This window comes from Halichoerus grypus, chromosome 2 (assembly GCF_964656455.1).
Source record: "Halichoerus grypus chromosome 2, mHalGry1.hap1.1, whole genome shotgun sequence".
NCBI classification, from domain to species: domain Eukaryota; kingdom Metazoa; phylum Chordata; class Mammalia; order Carnivora; family Phocidae; genus Halichoerus; species Halichoerus grypus.
In genome coordinates, this window is record NC_135713.1 from 163,001,527 (window position 1) to 163,016,524 (window position 14,998).

Here is a 14,998-nt window from a genome sequence, read left to right on the forward strand (position 1 = left end):
TTAGCAGAGATGCAGAAGATAATCAAGAAAATCCCACTTTCCCTTAGCCCCTAAACTGCATTATCCTGAACCCTCATTTGGGAGCTAATTAGAAGATTCTGTTTGTGGAACTTGAAAGGACTGCATTCCCCAATCCTGACCCTGGCTGTCTCCATGGGAACCTTCATTAGAGCAGTTCCTGGGTAGGTGGGACCCCTGAGGTCCTGCAGAGCTGGGGAAGTTAGCAAAGTTTATCAATTAGTTGCCTCTTGTGAACAGAGCAAAAGATACTGAGGTGTTTGGGGGCCCAGGAGATTAATCATGCTCCCTCCCAGTCTCCATGGTGTGGGGGGAGGTGGTGCTGGGAAGTAGCTTCTATAGGACTGAGTCCTTCATCAGCGCATTTGAGGGAGGCGAGGGCCGGTGCAGTAAAAAAGACATAGTACTGGCTGGGAAAACTGGAGTTTTAGGGGGAAATCCCTGCTCTGGTCTACAGAAGAAGAAGGGCACAAACTCTAGAAATATGGCAAATGCCTTCTACAGGAAACCCAGGGGAATTTTAACATCACCTTCACTGCACTTGTCAACTCAATAATTCTGTATTGCAATTCACTTAATCTTCAGAATAATCATTTTAAGTGCATGTTACGATTCCCATTTCATTGATGAGAAAATTAGGGCCCACAGAGAGGAACTGGCCCGCCCAGTGTTACACCACTAGCTGGTAGCAGTATGAACCCAGAAGCTGGGTCTCCCGACTTCTCAGTCCAGTGCTGTCTCCACTTGACCACAGCTGATTCAATTCGACCAGGAGCACGGGCTTCTCAGCTTGCTGCCTGGCACATAGAAGACGCTTGCTTCATGTCTGTTTTCCTCGTATCTTGGCCTGGACAACTACCTGTCAGTACCAAATAAAGGTCTGAAATCTTTTAGGCCCAGATATCATTATCTCCCCAGATCCTGCAAACATAAACTCAGAGAATGAGGTTAAATATTTTCTGGCTGATGTTCCAAGATTCCTTCCCAAGCAATCTTTCTGTTTCAATTATTGTTAGCTCTCAGACCTGCATGTCTCTGCCTGGCCCACTGCTACACCTCCAATCTGGGCATCTCTCCAGTTGCTGAATTCCAAGAACCGACTTTTACCCATCACAGGTCCATCATGCGTGAATTAATTGTTCCTGGGTTTGTACACCTGTTTTCAACCTTATCCCCTATCCATTTAATTGCCCATGGTCCTTTATTTTCCCTCAGCCTTTAGCATCCTATATGGGTCTGAGTATTTATCATGTAGTATGTGAGTAAAAAAAGCCCAAGATATATGGAAGGGACTAATTTTACAGATAAAAGGAATTGATGCTTAGAAAGTTCATGTACCGTGAAATAGAAGAGGCTGGATTAGAACCCAGGTCTCCAGATGTCCTGTCTGAGGCTCTCTTCACTCAACTACACTGCCTTTCCCATTTCTGAGACTCACTGCACCCAGAGACAGTATCACTGTTTAGTTTTGAATTCTTTGGTGATTTACTAGAAGTAGGTGGGGAGGGAGGCAAAGATACTGGGCCAGGAGTCGGCACTTGGAGGCTGCCCTACCTACTAAATCTATGGCCTCTGGAAAATCACTCAGCCTGCTTGTACCTTTGCTTTTTTTTTATCTGCAAAGTGAGGATAATAGAAACTGGCCTTCTGACTCTGCAATCCTGGCCCTGGTTGGGGGTGACACTCAACTATGCAGTTGCAGCGTTCAAATGAGACCAGACTTCAAAACACGTTGTAAATACTGTTATGTGCTAATAGAATAATAAGAGAAAAAGAACTACTGTTATATTTCTCTTGAGTCCTAAGAGTACCTTTCTCTGCGCTGGACAAATGATTAAGCCTCTGGATGGTAGGATAGATGTGGGCAAGGAGGCAACATGGGATGTATATGAAAGCGTCTCCAAGTACTCATATGTAGATGCCCAACATGTATAAAATGACATCTGTTGTGCTTGACAGGTGGATCCTGGATATCCTCAAAGGTTCACAAAGTAACTGATGACATCGGGAACATGTCTATTCACCTTGCTCTCCCAACTCCACATTGTCACCATTAGTACTTTTTGAAATTTATTTTTTTTGATAATTATGTTTCTCTGATTGACACAAATTATATGGTTTCACTCAGATGTGGAACATAAGGAATAGCGCCGAGGACCACAGGGGAAGGGAGGGAACACTGAATGGGAAGAAATCAGAGAGGGAGACAAATCATGAGAGACTCTGGACTCTGGGAAACAAACTGAGTGTTGGGGAAAAGGAGGTGGGTGGGGGGATGGAGTAACTGGGTGATGGACATTAAGGAGCGCATGTGATGTGATGAGCACTGGGTGTTATATGTAACTAATGAATCATTGAACATTATACCAAAAACTAATGATGTATTATAACTTGGCTAATTCAAATAAACAAATAAAATTTTTTTGTTTGTTTTGAATTTTAAAAAGATTTTATTTATTTATTTGAGAGAAAGAGAGATAGCAAGAGAGCACAAGCCAGAGGGAGAAGCTCCCTGCTGAGCAGGGGCCCGATGCGGGGCTCCATCCCAGGACCCTGGGATCATGACCTGAGCCAAAGGCAGACGCTTAACGACTGAGCCACCCAGGCGCCCCATGTTTGTTTTTTAAATTACAGAACCCAGTGAAAAACTTCAAATAAAAGTACACAGAATAAAAGCAAAGTACTTCTCCACTTCCCGTATCTCTCCCCAGTCCCACCCTCCTCCACAGAGGGAATCACCATCTACAACCTGGGGCTTGTTGTCCGGGATTTTTTTGCCCCATACACATACACATATCACATCATCATCACTTTCTAAATTTAGCAATAGATGCTATATACATTTTCATATCAATACACTCACACTTCTTTTTAAACAAAAATAAACTTTTATGAAAACTATTCACATGAAACACGAATTACTCATATTTGCATACATAGCAGAGTTAAAAGCTATTCACTTCAGATATCACTGGGGGAGAAGTAGCTTTCTGAAACATGATTATGATTTTGGGTAAATAACAATATTCACAATATGTAAAGGTAGTCCTAAAACAAACTATTCATTTCAGAACATGAATTAAAGAAAGACAAACACTTTGTCATAACATATGATTACTTCTTTATTATAAACCCTCCTCTGTAATGTGCTCAATGTTAAATGGATCCTGGTTTCTGAGTGTTATCAGATTTAACACCCTGGCTGGATGGTCCGTTGTGCTAACTAAATGCTCTCTAATTCTCTGCAGGAAGGAGACACTTCTTTGGCTCTAGCTTCAGGCAGTTTCTCTTAGTTTTGAGGAGAGATGATATGGTACACAAGCAGTCAGGAAAGCTTCTGTCTTTTACGTCAAACTCAGTGATTGTCTTTATTTCATCAAAAGAAAGGTTTTGTTTTGTTTTTTTCCTTTTCCTTTTGTATCTTTATATCTTCCTAATGTTGGACCCTTTGGGGTATTTTTGCGGGGGGGGAGGTGGTCTAGAAATGTGCATATTACTTTCATTTCACCAAAAGTTGTCCCAGTTGTGTCCTAAAATCTCTTCATCAGATTAAGTTCGTTAAACTTTGAGAGGGACACTTTTTCCTAACTGCATTTGATAGTGCTATAATCTAACAACTCCTTATTGAATTATGGGTTCTTTCAGATTGTTGCCATGGCTTATATTAATCTGGCATCCAAAATCGAAGAAGCACCTTACCCTCTTTTGCAAATAGCACCGTGAATTCGGTTTGTGGAGATGGAAGGTGCAGAGAACACACCTTGCACCTGAAGGCCTGGTGACCCTGAACGCACCCAGCCGGCATTGGACCGCCTTGTCCTGAGCTGCTACGAAGCCTCTGGGCCTCCTCCTTCCACCCTGGCCCGGCAGCCACAGGAGAGAGAGGGGCTCTGGGCCTGGAGATGCACTACCACCACCAGGACACCATGCAGGTTACCAGGCTCCTTTGGCATTTTGAAATCATCTAACAGTTTCACTGACCTCCCATGTAGAAAACCAATTGCTTTTCATAGGTCATGCTTCCTATTATCAATTAATCAGTCTGCAAGATTGTTTTCTGTACTCAGCAATATGCAAGGTGTTTGGAGGACACAGTATAATATTAAAAATCGTTCCTGTCTTTCTGGAGCTTATAATGTAGTTGGGGAGAGCAAAAAAAGCTGCAGGGAATCCAGAAAAGATCCTGATGGTGTCTTGCTGTGCAGGCCACAGTGTTCCAGAGGAGTCACTTGAGCAAGGAGAAGCCCTCCCTGAGTGAGAGGCGGTGGCTAAGAGGTCAAGCCTGAGTGGAGAGGCAGGAAGACATGACGGATGGGGGGCCATGCACACCACAGGGGTCCGGATGTGACGTGGTGGTCAGAAAGAAATCAGTGGCCTTTCAGGGTGGAATGACATGGGACAGACATAGCTCCAGGGGGTTAACCGGGCAGGTGTGGGGGGCAGTGAGTGGGGAGGGGGCACAGCTCAGAGGCCACTGTGGGAGCCCCAGTGGGACTGGACAGCACGGGCCTGAATCAGGAAGCAGCTGCCTGCAGGGGGGCAACAGTGCGGGTGTAAGAGAGTCTTAGAGACTGTTTAGTGGGCCCTGGGATGTGGCTGGGTTTGGAGAATGACTGTAGGTCCATTTGATTGGGAAATACTCTTCAGGGTTCCATGCTGCCCTCCTCAAGCAATTAAAAAGCATGCCAAGTAAAGTCACTCTTCTCAGACTTCCAACTTGTGGGCCAGGAAATGTCTGAAATGGTTCACAGAAAAAATTCTAGAAATGGCCATGACAGCACATGAAATGTGCTATTATTCTATTCACTGTTCTTCTCTGGACTGCCTTACCTTTGCCCTTTTGGTAAAATCCTGGTTTCCAGTACTCATTCACTGGCTGCAAACACTATCTCCCTCTCTTTTCCTTTCCTTCCTCACCTTTACTAAGTATCTACACATATTAAACGGAATGCCCATTATATATATCAGTGTATTTTGCCAATTAAAAAAAAAAAAACACCTTGCTATTCTGAGTGCTTCTTCTCCTGAAATATGTGCTATCCATCCTCATGTTTTTGGTGCAGGAGCTTTGAGTCAGCTCACACACAGACATGAAAATGTGGTGTCCCCCCAGGGATTACTCAGGATGGGGACACTGGCTTCAGAAACAGGTATTTGACAGTGTTGCTCTGAAGAAGAGCTGGCAGGTGTTCTGACAGGTCCTAACAGCCTGTTCCTAGGCTATGTCAAACCCCAATTTAGTTTCACAGTCCTGGGTTTATTTCCTGAAGAAAAATCTTTTGAAAACCACACCCCATACTCTGGTACAAATAGATTTTATCTTCAAAGGCGGATGGAGGGTGCAAACATTTTGCTTTTATTAGCATTTTAAACATATTTCAATTGAACACTCACTAAATTAAAAGAATAGCTAATTTGTGTCCCATTTCCTGACCCACATTGTAATTGTCTCCCACCTCTCTTTCATCCATCTTCTACCAGCTTTAGCTTTTCTCCCCGGCCCAAGGGAAACCATAGTCTACTCTGGTCCATACTATCTACTTTCCTCCTATCCTTCAACCCACCGCTGAAGATGCCCACTGCCCACATCCACACCTTCAGCATGAGAAAGTCAGGGGGTGCTTTGGGAAGGGGGAGCATGTTGATACCCTGCCTTCTCATTCAGGTGGCCTCTTCCCCATCAGCACCCTTTTCAGGGCCCCCTGCACATCAGGGTTCCGGAGGCTATAGATGACCGGGTTCAGCATGGGGCTAAGGATAGTATTGAGGGTCCCAATCCCCTTGTCCTTATCTGAGGCTGACACCAAGCCCAGACACATGTAACTGAAGAAGCCAGTTCCATAAAAGATACAGACTACAGTGAGGTGGGAGCCACACGTGAAGGCCTTCTTCCTCCCCTCCGCTGAACGGATTCTTAGCACTGCAGCTGTGACATGGGCGTAGGACACTGAGATGAGAATCAAGGGGAACACCCCCATGAAAGTGGCCCCCACAAAAAGCAGCTGCCCATTGAGGTGGATGCTGGAGCAGGAGAGCTGGAAAAGGGGTGGGAGGTCACAGTAGAAGTGGTTGACCACATTAGGGCCGCAGAAGTCAAGCACAGATATAGCCACCGTGTGAGTCAGAGCATTGATAAAGGAGATGGTGCAGCAAATGCCCACCAGGGCTCCCTGGACTTCCCGGCTCATGCGGGTGCTGTAGGTGAGGGGCTGGCAGAAGGCCAGGTAGCGGTCATAGGCCATGGCTGTCAGGAGGTGACAGTCCACACCAGCCAGGAGATGGAAAAAGAAGAGCTGTGAAATGCAGGCAGCATAGGGGACTGTGCACTGGTGGGCCAGGAGACATGCTAGCATCGGAGGGACAGTGACAGTGATGCATCCGACATCCAGCAAAGACAGGTTCCCCAGGAAGAAGTACATGGGCGTGTGGAGTTTGGGCTCTACCAAGATGGCAGCCAGGATGCTGAGGTTGCCTCCAATGGTGACCAGGTAAGCAAAGAGGAAGACAACCAAAAGGATGGGTTGCAGTCTTATGTTTTCTGTCAGGCCAAGAAGGATGAACTCAGTGACAGTTGTCCTGTTCCCCCAGGCATCTGGCTCCATAGGCTGCTGCTGAGCTCTGTAGTGGGAGAAGACCTGAACCTGCCAAAGGGGGAGAGAGACACATTGTAGGCACCTAATCTGAGGTTACGGATGTTGGGGAATGTGGCGTGAGCACCTACCAGCCTAGAGCTTGAGTAGTCTCCTGGAGGCCCCCATGATGCCAGACGTGAACCCTTTAATTGCTGTCTCAGGCTGAGATCCAGGGGATGTCAGAGAAGGGGCTGGGGCAGAAGAAACTACTCTGGGGTACAGGACACTGGCTATTTCACAACATTTTAATAGCTATTAAGGTTGTATCGGTGTATAGTGACTGCATAGTGGTTCTGACTAGCTCGATGAATAGATGAATGTATGAGGTTCTAGAAAGCACAATATAGGAGAGTGGCAACAACATAAAGAAAGGTAGGAGGATGAGAACTCATGAAATCAAAAAGAGATGCAAAAGAGAGTGAGCAAAGAGAGGAGCAAGGAGCAGACCAGAGTACAGAAATACTCAGAGGCCAAATATGGAAGACGTGAAGGCAATTTAAGAAAGCACTGACTACATTTTTAAAGTGTAAACTATGAGTATTGTGCTAAGAACTTCATATTAATTTTCTTATTTAATTTTCACAGAGCTTTATGGGGTAACTGTTATTTTTTTTTTTTTAATTTTTTTTATTGTTATGTTAATCCCCATACATTACATCATTAGTTTTAGATATAGTGTTCCATGATTCATTGTTTGTGCATAACACCCAGTGCTCCATGCAGAACGTGCCCTCCTCAATACCCATCACCAGGCTAACCCATCCTCCCAACCCCCTCCCCTCTAGAACCCTCAGTTTGTTTTCAGAGTCCATCGTCTCTCATGGTTCTTCTCCCACTCCGATTTCCCCTCCTTCATTCTTCCCCTCCTGCTACATTCTTCTTCTTCTTTTTTTCTTTCTTAACATATATTGCATTATTTGTTTCAGAGGTACAGATCTGAGATTCAACAGTCTTGCACAGTTCACAGCGCTTACCAGAACACATACCCTCCCCAGTGTCCATCACCCAGTCACCCCATCCCTCCCACCCCACCCCCCACTCCAGCAACCCTCAGTTTGTTTCCTGAGATTAAGAATTCCTCATATCAGTGAGGTCATATGATACATGTCTTTCTCTGTTTGACTTATTTCGCTCAGCATAATACCCTCCAGTTCCATCCACGTCGTTGCAAATGGCAAGATCTTATTCCTTTTGATGGCTGCATAATATTCCATTGTATATATATACCACCTCTTCTTTATCCATTCATCTGTTGATGGACATCTTGGCTCTTTCCACAGTTTGGCTATTGTGGACATTGCTGCTATAAACATCGGGGTGCACGTAGCCTTTCGGGTCCCTACTTTTGTATCTTTGGGGTAAATACCCAGTAGTGCAATTGCTGGATCATATGGTAGCTCTATTTTCAACTTTTTGAGGAACCTCCATACTGTTTTCCAGAGTGGCTGCACCAGCTTGCATTCCCACCAACAGTGGAGGAGGGTTCCCCTTTCTCCGCATCCCCGCCAACATCTGTCATTTCCTGACTTGTTAATTTTAGCCATTCTGACTGGTGTGAGGTGGTATCTCATTGAGGTTTTGATTTGGATTTCCCTGATGCCGAGCGATATTGAACACTTTTTCGTGTGTCTGTTGGCCATTTGGATGTCTTCTTTGGAAAAATGTCTGTTCATGTCTTCTGCCCATTTCTTGATTGGATTCTTTGTTCTTTTGGTGTTGAGTTTGATGAGTTCTTTATAGATTTTGGATACTAGCCCTTTATCTGATATGTCATTTGCAAATATCTTCTCCCATTCTGTCAGTTGTCTTTTGGTTTTGTTGACTGTTTCCTTTGCTTTGCAAAAGCTTTTTATCTTGATGAAGTCCCAATAGTTCATTTTTGCCCTTGCTTCCCTTGCCTTTGGCGATGTTTCTAGGAAGAAGTTGCTGCGGCTGAGGTCGAAGAGGTTGCTGCCTGTGTTCTCCTTTAGGATTTTGATGGACTCCTGTCTCACATTGAGGTCTTTCAACCATTTGGAGTCTATTTTTGTGTGTGGTGTAAGGAAATGGTCCAGTTTCATTCTTCTGCATGTGGCTGTCCAATTTTCCCAACACCATTTGTTGAAGAGACTGTCTTTTTTCCATTGGACATTCTTTCCTGCTTTGTCAAAGATTAGTTGACCATAGAGTTGAGGGTCCATTTCTGGGCTCTCTATTCTGTTCCATTGATCTATGTGTCTGTTTTTGTGCCAGTACCATACTGTCTTGATGATGACAGCTTTGTAGTAGAGCTGGAAGTCTGGAATTGTGATGCCGCCAGCTTTGCTTTTCTTTTTCAACATTCCTCTGGCTATGCGGGGTCTTTTCTGGTTCCATACAAATTTTAGGATTATTTGTTCCATTTCTTTGAAGAAAGTGGATGGTATTTTGATGGGGATTGCATTGAATGTGTAGATTGCTCTAGGTAGGATTGACATCTTCACAATATTTGTTCTTCCAATCCATGAGCATGGAACGTTTTTCCATTTCTTTGTGTCTTCCTCAATTTCTTTCATGAGTATTTTATAATTTTCTAAGTACAGATCCTTTGCCTCTTTGGTTAGATTTATTCCTAGGTATCTTATGGTTTTGGGTGCAATTGTAAATGGGATCAACTCCTTAATTTCTCTTTCTTCTGACTTGTTGTTGGTGTATAGGAATGCCACTGACTTCTGTGCATTGATTTTATATCCTGCCACTTGACTGAATTCCTGTATGAGTTCTAGCAGTTTTGGGGTGGAGTCTTTGGGATTTTCCACATAAAGTATCATATCATCTGCAAAGAGTGAGAGTTTGACTTCTTCTTTGCCAATTTGGATGCCTTTGATTTCTTTTTGTTGTCTGATTGCTGTGGCTAGGACTTCCAATACTATGTTGAATAGCAGTGGTGATAGTGGACATCCCTGCCGCGTTCCTGACCTTAGGGGGAAAGCTCTCAGTTTTTCCCCATTGAGAATGATATTCGCTGTAGGTTTTTCATAGATGGCTTTTATGATATTGAGGTATGTACCCTCTATCCCTACACTCTGAAGAGTTTTGATCAAGAAAGGATGCTGTACTTTGTCAAATGCTTTTTCTGCATCTATTGAGAGGATCATGTGATTCTTGTTTTTTCTTTTGTTAATGTATTGTATCACGTTGATTGATTTGCGGATGTTGAACCAACCTTGCAGCCCAGGGATAAATCCGACTTGGTCGTGGTGAATAATCCTTTTAATGTACTGTTGGATCCTATTGGCTAGTATTTTGGTGAGAATTTTTGCATCCATGTTCATCAGGGATATTGGTCTGTAATTCTCCTTTTTGATGGGGTCTTTGTCTGGTTTTGGGATCAAGGTAATGCTGGCCTCATAAAATGAGTTTGGAAGTTTTCCTTCCATTTCTATTTTTTGGAACAGTTTCAGAAGGATAGGTATTAATTCTTCTTGAAATGTTTGGTAGAATTCCCCTGGGAAGCCATCTGGCCCTGGGCTTTTGTGTTTGGGGAGATTTTTGATGACTGCTTCTATTTCCTTAGTGGTTATAGGTCTGTTCAGGTGTTCTATTTCTTCCTGGTTCAGTTTTGGTAGTTGATACATCTCTAGGAATGCATCCATTACTTCCAGGTTATCTAATTTGTTGGCATAGAGTTGCTCATAATATGTTCTTATAATTGTTTGTATTTCTTTGGTGTTGGTTGTGATTTCTCCTCTTTCATTCATGATTTTGTTGATTTGGGTCATTTCTCTTTTCTTTTTGATAAGTCTGGCCAGGGGCTTATCAATCTTGTTAATTCTTTCAAAGAACCAGCTCCTAGTTTCGTTGATCTGTTCTACTGTTCTTTTGGTTTCTATTTCATTGATTTCTGCTCTGATCTTTATTATTTCTCTTCTCCTGCTGGGTTTAGGCTTTATTTGCTGTTCTTTCTCCAGCTCCTTTAGGTGTAGGGTTAGGTTGTGTACTTGAGACCTTTCTTGTTTCTTGAGAAAGGCTTGTATTGCTATATACTTTCCTCTTAGGACTGCCTTTGCTGTATCCCAAAGATTTTGAATAGTTGTGTTTTCATTTTCATTGGTTTCCATGAATTTTTTTAATTCTTCTTTAATTTCCTGGTTGACCCATTCATTCTTCAGTAGGATGCTCTTTAGCCTCCATGTATTTGAGTTCTTTCTGACTTTCCTCTTGTGATTGAGTTCTAGTTTCAAAGCATTGTGGTCTGAAAATAGGCAGGGGATGATCCCAATCTTCTGGTACCGGTTGAGACCTGATTTATGACCTAGGATGTGATCTATTCTGGAGAATGTTCCATGGGCACTAGAGAAGAATGTGTATTCCGTTGCTTTGGGATGGAATGTTCTGAATACGTCTGTGAAGTCCATTTGGTCCAGTGTGTCATTTAAAGTCTTTATTTCCTTGTTGATCTTTTGCTTAGACGATCTGTCCATTTCAGTGAGGGGGGTGTTAAAGTCCCCCACTATTATTGTATTGTTGTCGATGTGTTTCTTTGCTTTTGTTATTAATTGCCTTATATAATTGGCTGCTCCCATGTTAGGGGCATAGATATTTACAATTGTTAGATCTTCTTGTTGGATAGACCCTTTAAGTATGATATAGTGTCCTTCCTCATCTCTTATTACAGTCTTTGGTTTAAAATCTAATTTGTCTGATATAAGGATTGCCACCCCAGCTTTCTTTTGGTGTCCATTAGCATGGTAAATAGTTTTCCACCCCCTCACTTTCAATCTGGGGGTGTCTTTGGGTCTAAAATGAGTCTCTTGCAGACAGCATATCGATGGGTCTTGTTTTTTAATCCAATCTGATAGCCTGTGTCTTTTGATTGGGGCATTTAGCCCATTTACATTCAGGGTAACTATTGAAAGATAGGAGTTCAGTGCCATTGTATTGCCTGTAAAGTGACTGTTACTGTATATTGTTTGTGTTCCTTTCTGGTCTATGTTGCTTTTAGGCTCTCTCTTTGCTTAGAGGACCCCTTTCAATATTTGTTGTAGGGCTGGTTTCGTGTTTGCAAATTCCTTTAGTTTTTGTTTGTCCTGGAAGCTTTTTATCTCTCCTTCAATTTTCAATGACAGCCTAGCTGGATATCGTATTCTTGGCTGCATATTTTTCTCATTTAGTGCTCTGAATATGTCCTGCCAGTCCTTTCTGGCCTGCCAGGTCTCTGTGGATAAGTCTGTTGCCAATCTAATGTTTCTACCATTGTAGGTTACATATCTCTTCTCCCGAGCTGCTTTCAGGATTTTCTCTTTGTCTCTGAGACTCGTAAGTTTTACTATTAGATGTCGGGGTGTTGACCTATTTTTATTGATTTTGAGAGGGGTTCTCTGTGCCTCCTGGATTTTGATGCCTGTTTCCTTCCCCAAATTAGGGAAGTTCTCTGCTATAATTTGCTCCATTATACCTTCTGCCCCTCTCTCTCTTTCTTCTTCTTCTGGGATCCCAATTATTCTAATGTTGTTTCGTCTTATGGTATCGTTTATCTCTCGAATTCTGCCCTCGTGATCCAGTAGTTGTTTATCTCTCTTTTTCTCAGCTTCTTTATTTTCCATCATTTGGTCTTCTATCTCACTGATTCTTTCTTCTGCCTCATTTATCCTAGCAGTTAGCGCCCCCATATTTGATTGCACCTCATTAATAGCCTTTTTGATTTCTACTTGGTTCGATTTTAGTTCTTTTACTTCTCCAGAAAGGGTTTCTCTAATAACTTCCATGCTTTTTTCAAGCCCAGCTAGTATCTTTAAAGTGATGATTCTGAACTCTAGATCTGACATCGTACTAATGTCCGTATTGAGTAGGTCCCTGGCAGTCGGTACTACCTCTTGTTCTTTTTGTTGAGGTGATTTTTTCCGTCTTGTCATTTTGTGCAGAGGAGAATAGATTAATGAGAGAACAAAATGCTAGCAGGGTAACAACGTCCCCAGAAAATATACTCTAAACAAATCAGAAAAGACCTGAAGCAGTGGGAAAAGAAAGGGAAAGAGAGAAAAAAGAAAAGGAAAGAAAAAAAGAAAAAAGAAAAAGATAAAGATAAAAACAAACAAAAGCAGAACAAAACAAAACAAAACAAAAACAGAATGTGATCAAATATGATCAGGCTGGATTATAGATCAGTGCCACACACTAGATTTTGGGTGTATTTTGGTCTGTTAAAAGAAAGTCCTTCCCAAAATTTTAAAGAAAGAAAAACTTATATATGTACAAAAATAAGGGTTGATATGATGAAGGGATGGAATATGACTGTAAAGATGGAAATTATAGAAAATTTTTAAAAAGGATTTGATAAGTTGTTTGAAAAAAGAAAGAAGAGGATTAAAAAAAAAAAAGAAAAAAGAAAGAAAAAAGGGAGAGAATGTGATCAGGCAGGGGAGTAGAAAAAAACCATACACTAGAGATTTAGAGTATATTTTGATCTGTTAGAAGAAACTATCTCAAGATTTTAAAGAGAGAACAACTTATATATATATGCCAAAAATACGGGTAACTACTATGAAGGGATAGAATATGACTTTAAAAATGAAAAATAAAAATGTTTTTTTTTAAAAAAGGGATTGATAAGATGTTGGTTGAAAAAGGGAAAAAGAAAAATTCAAAAAAAAAAAGAAAAAAGGAAAAAAGAAAAAAAGACAGTTAAAAAAAATAATTAACTTTGAAAGACTAAAGAATCATGGTAAAAAAGCCATGAATTCTATGTGCAGTGTTCCCCTAGCGCTGGAGTTCTGCCGTTCTCATTGATCGGTAAACTTGGTCTTGGCTGGCTGTTCTGGCTGATCTTCTGGGGGAGGGGCCTGTTGCCGTGGTTCCCAAATGTCTTTGCCGGAGGCAAAATTGCCCCGCCCTTGCCGGTCCGGGCTAAGTAATCTGCTCGGGTTTGCTCTCCGGAGCTTTTGTTCCCTGCAAGCTCTCCGTACAGCTTTGGAGGCGGAGAGTGAAAATGGTGGCCTCCCAGTCTCCGCCCCGGCGGAGCCGAGAACTCGGGGTCCCGCTCCTCAGCGAGCCCCCAGAGAAAAGCCGTCAGTCACTCCCGTCTCCCCGGTCTCCCGCCGCACTCCGCGCTCACCCGGCCTGTGACCGCGCCTTTCTATCTGGCACCCGACCCCGGGTGGAGTCTCCAAACCCAGCAGATCCCCGCGGTGCGCTCCCGCACCTCTCCTCCCGGGGGAAGAAGGTGAGTCTCCCCGGATCTGCCGCTTGTTGGGTCCCTGCTGGAGGAGCAGTGGCCCGACTGTGCCATGGATCACGGTTTATAGCAACCCCGAGCTGAGAGCCCGCGCCTGGGCTCCGTCTCTGCAGCCGGCTTCCCTGCTCCAATACCTGGGAGCTCTGCTGCACTCAGGCACCCCCGGTCTTTCTGTGACCCCGAGGGTCCTGAGACCACACTGTCCCGCGAGGGTTCCACCCCCCACTTCGCCACCAGAGTGCCGTCCCTCAGCGGAGCAGACTTCTAAAAGTTCCGACTTTGTGCTCCGTGGCTCTATCACTTGCCAGAAGCGGCCGTCGGAGGCCCCTCCCCCGCCGTCTATCCTCCCGAATATCGCCTCGGATTCACTTCTCCGCACGTCCTACCTTCCAGAAAGTGGTCGCTTTTCTGTTCAGAGAGTTGTTGCTCTTCTTTTCTTTGATCTCCTGTTGAGTTTGTAGGTGTTCAGAATGGTTTGATCCCTATCCAGCTGAATTCCTGAGAGGAGACGAAATCCAGGTCTCCTACTCCTCCGCCATCTTGCTCCGCCGGGGTAACTGTTATTATATCTATATAATCAGGACTGATGTTTTTAAAGATTAAATAAGTAGCCCAGTCCTCAAACCCAGGACTGTCTGACTCCCCAAATCCACACTTTAACATTGTACAGCCTCTTACTTGGACATGTTGTTACTGAGGCTTTATAAATGACATTGTGTGTGACAAAGAGAAGCAAGATATTCTTAACTCTTCAGGTCTTGGCATCACTACAGCTATTCATAAAAGTCAAGATCCCATCCATCCATCCATCCATCCATCCAACCATTCTTCTATTCAATAATTGTCTATTTGTTAAATGTAGTAAGATTCTGCAGGTATTTTGGTGGTGGAACTAACAGATTGGGCATGAGGTATGAGAGAAAGAGAAGGTACAGGGATGATTCCAAGATTCTTGGCCTGGGCAACTGGAGTTGCTATTAAGTAATATGGGGAAGACTGATGATTTTGTAGGGGGTAGGGTTGGAGATCAGGAGCTTTTCCAAGGGAAGAGAGGGGAGGTGAAGTCCCAGGGAACATTTAGCTAGTTTCCACTCAATTGCACATGGTAGCAGTTTGGTTTACCCAACAAGTGCCTGGACAACTGAGGAATGAACCC

The 14,998-nt window shown here is 43.3% G+C and overlaps 1 protein-coding gene across 1 annotated transcript; it reads right to left on the reverse strand.

Annotated features, from left to right (window-relative positions):
• Positions 1 to 5,675: 5,675 nt before the first annotated feature.
• Positions 5,676 to 6,623, reverse strand: LOC118552188 (olfactory receptor 3A10). The gene has a single exon (XM_078066441.1). It carries the CDS (start codon positions 6,618 to 6,620, stop codon positions 5,676 to 5,678), a length of 945 nt encoding a protein of 314 aa, XP_077922567.1. The 5' UTR covers positions 6,621 to 6,623.
• Between the last annotated feature and the right edge of the window lie 8,375 nt (positions 6,624 to 14,998).

Excerpts from the sequence above, each read along its gene's own strand:
- LOC118552188 (XM_078066441.1), bottom strand. The coding sequence starts at position 6,620 with ATGGAGCCAGATGCCTGGGGGAACAGGACAACTGTCACTGAGTTCATC.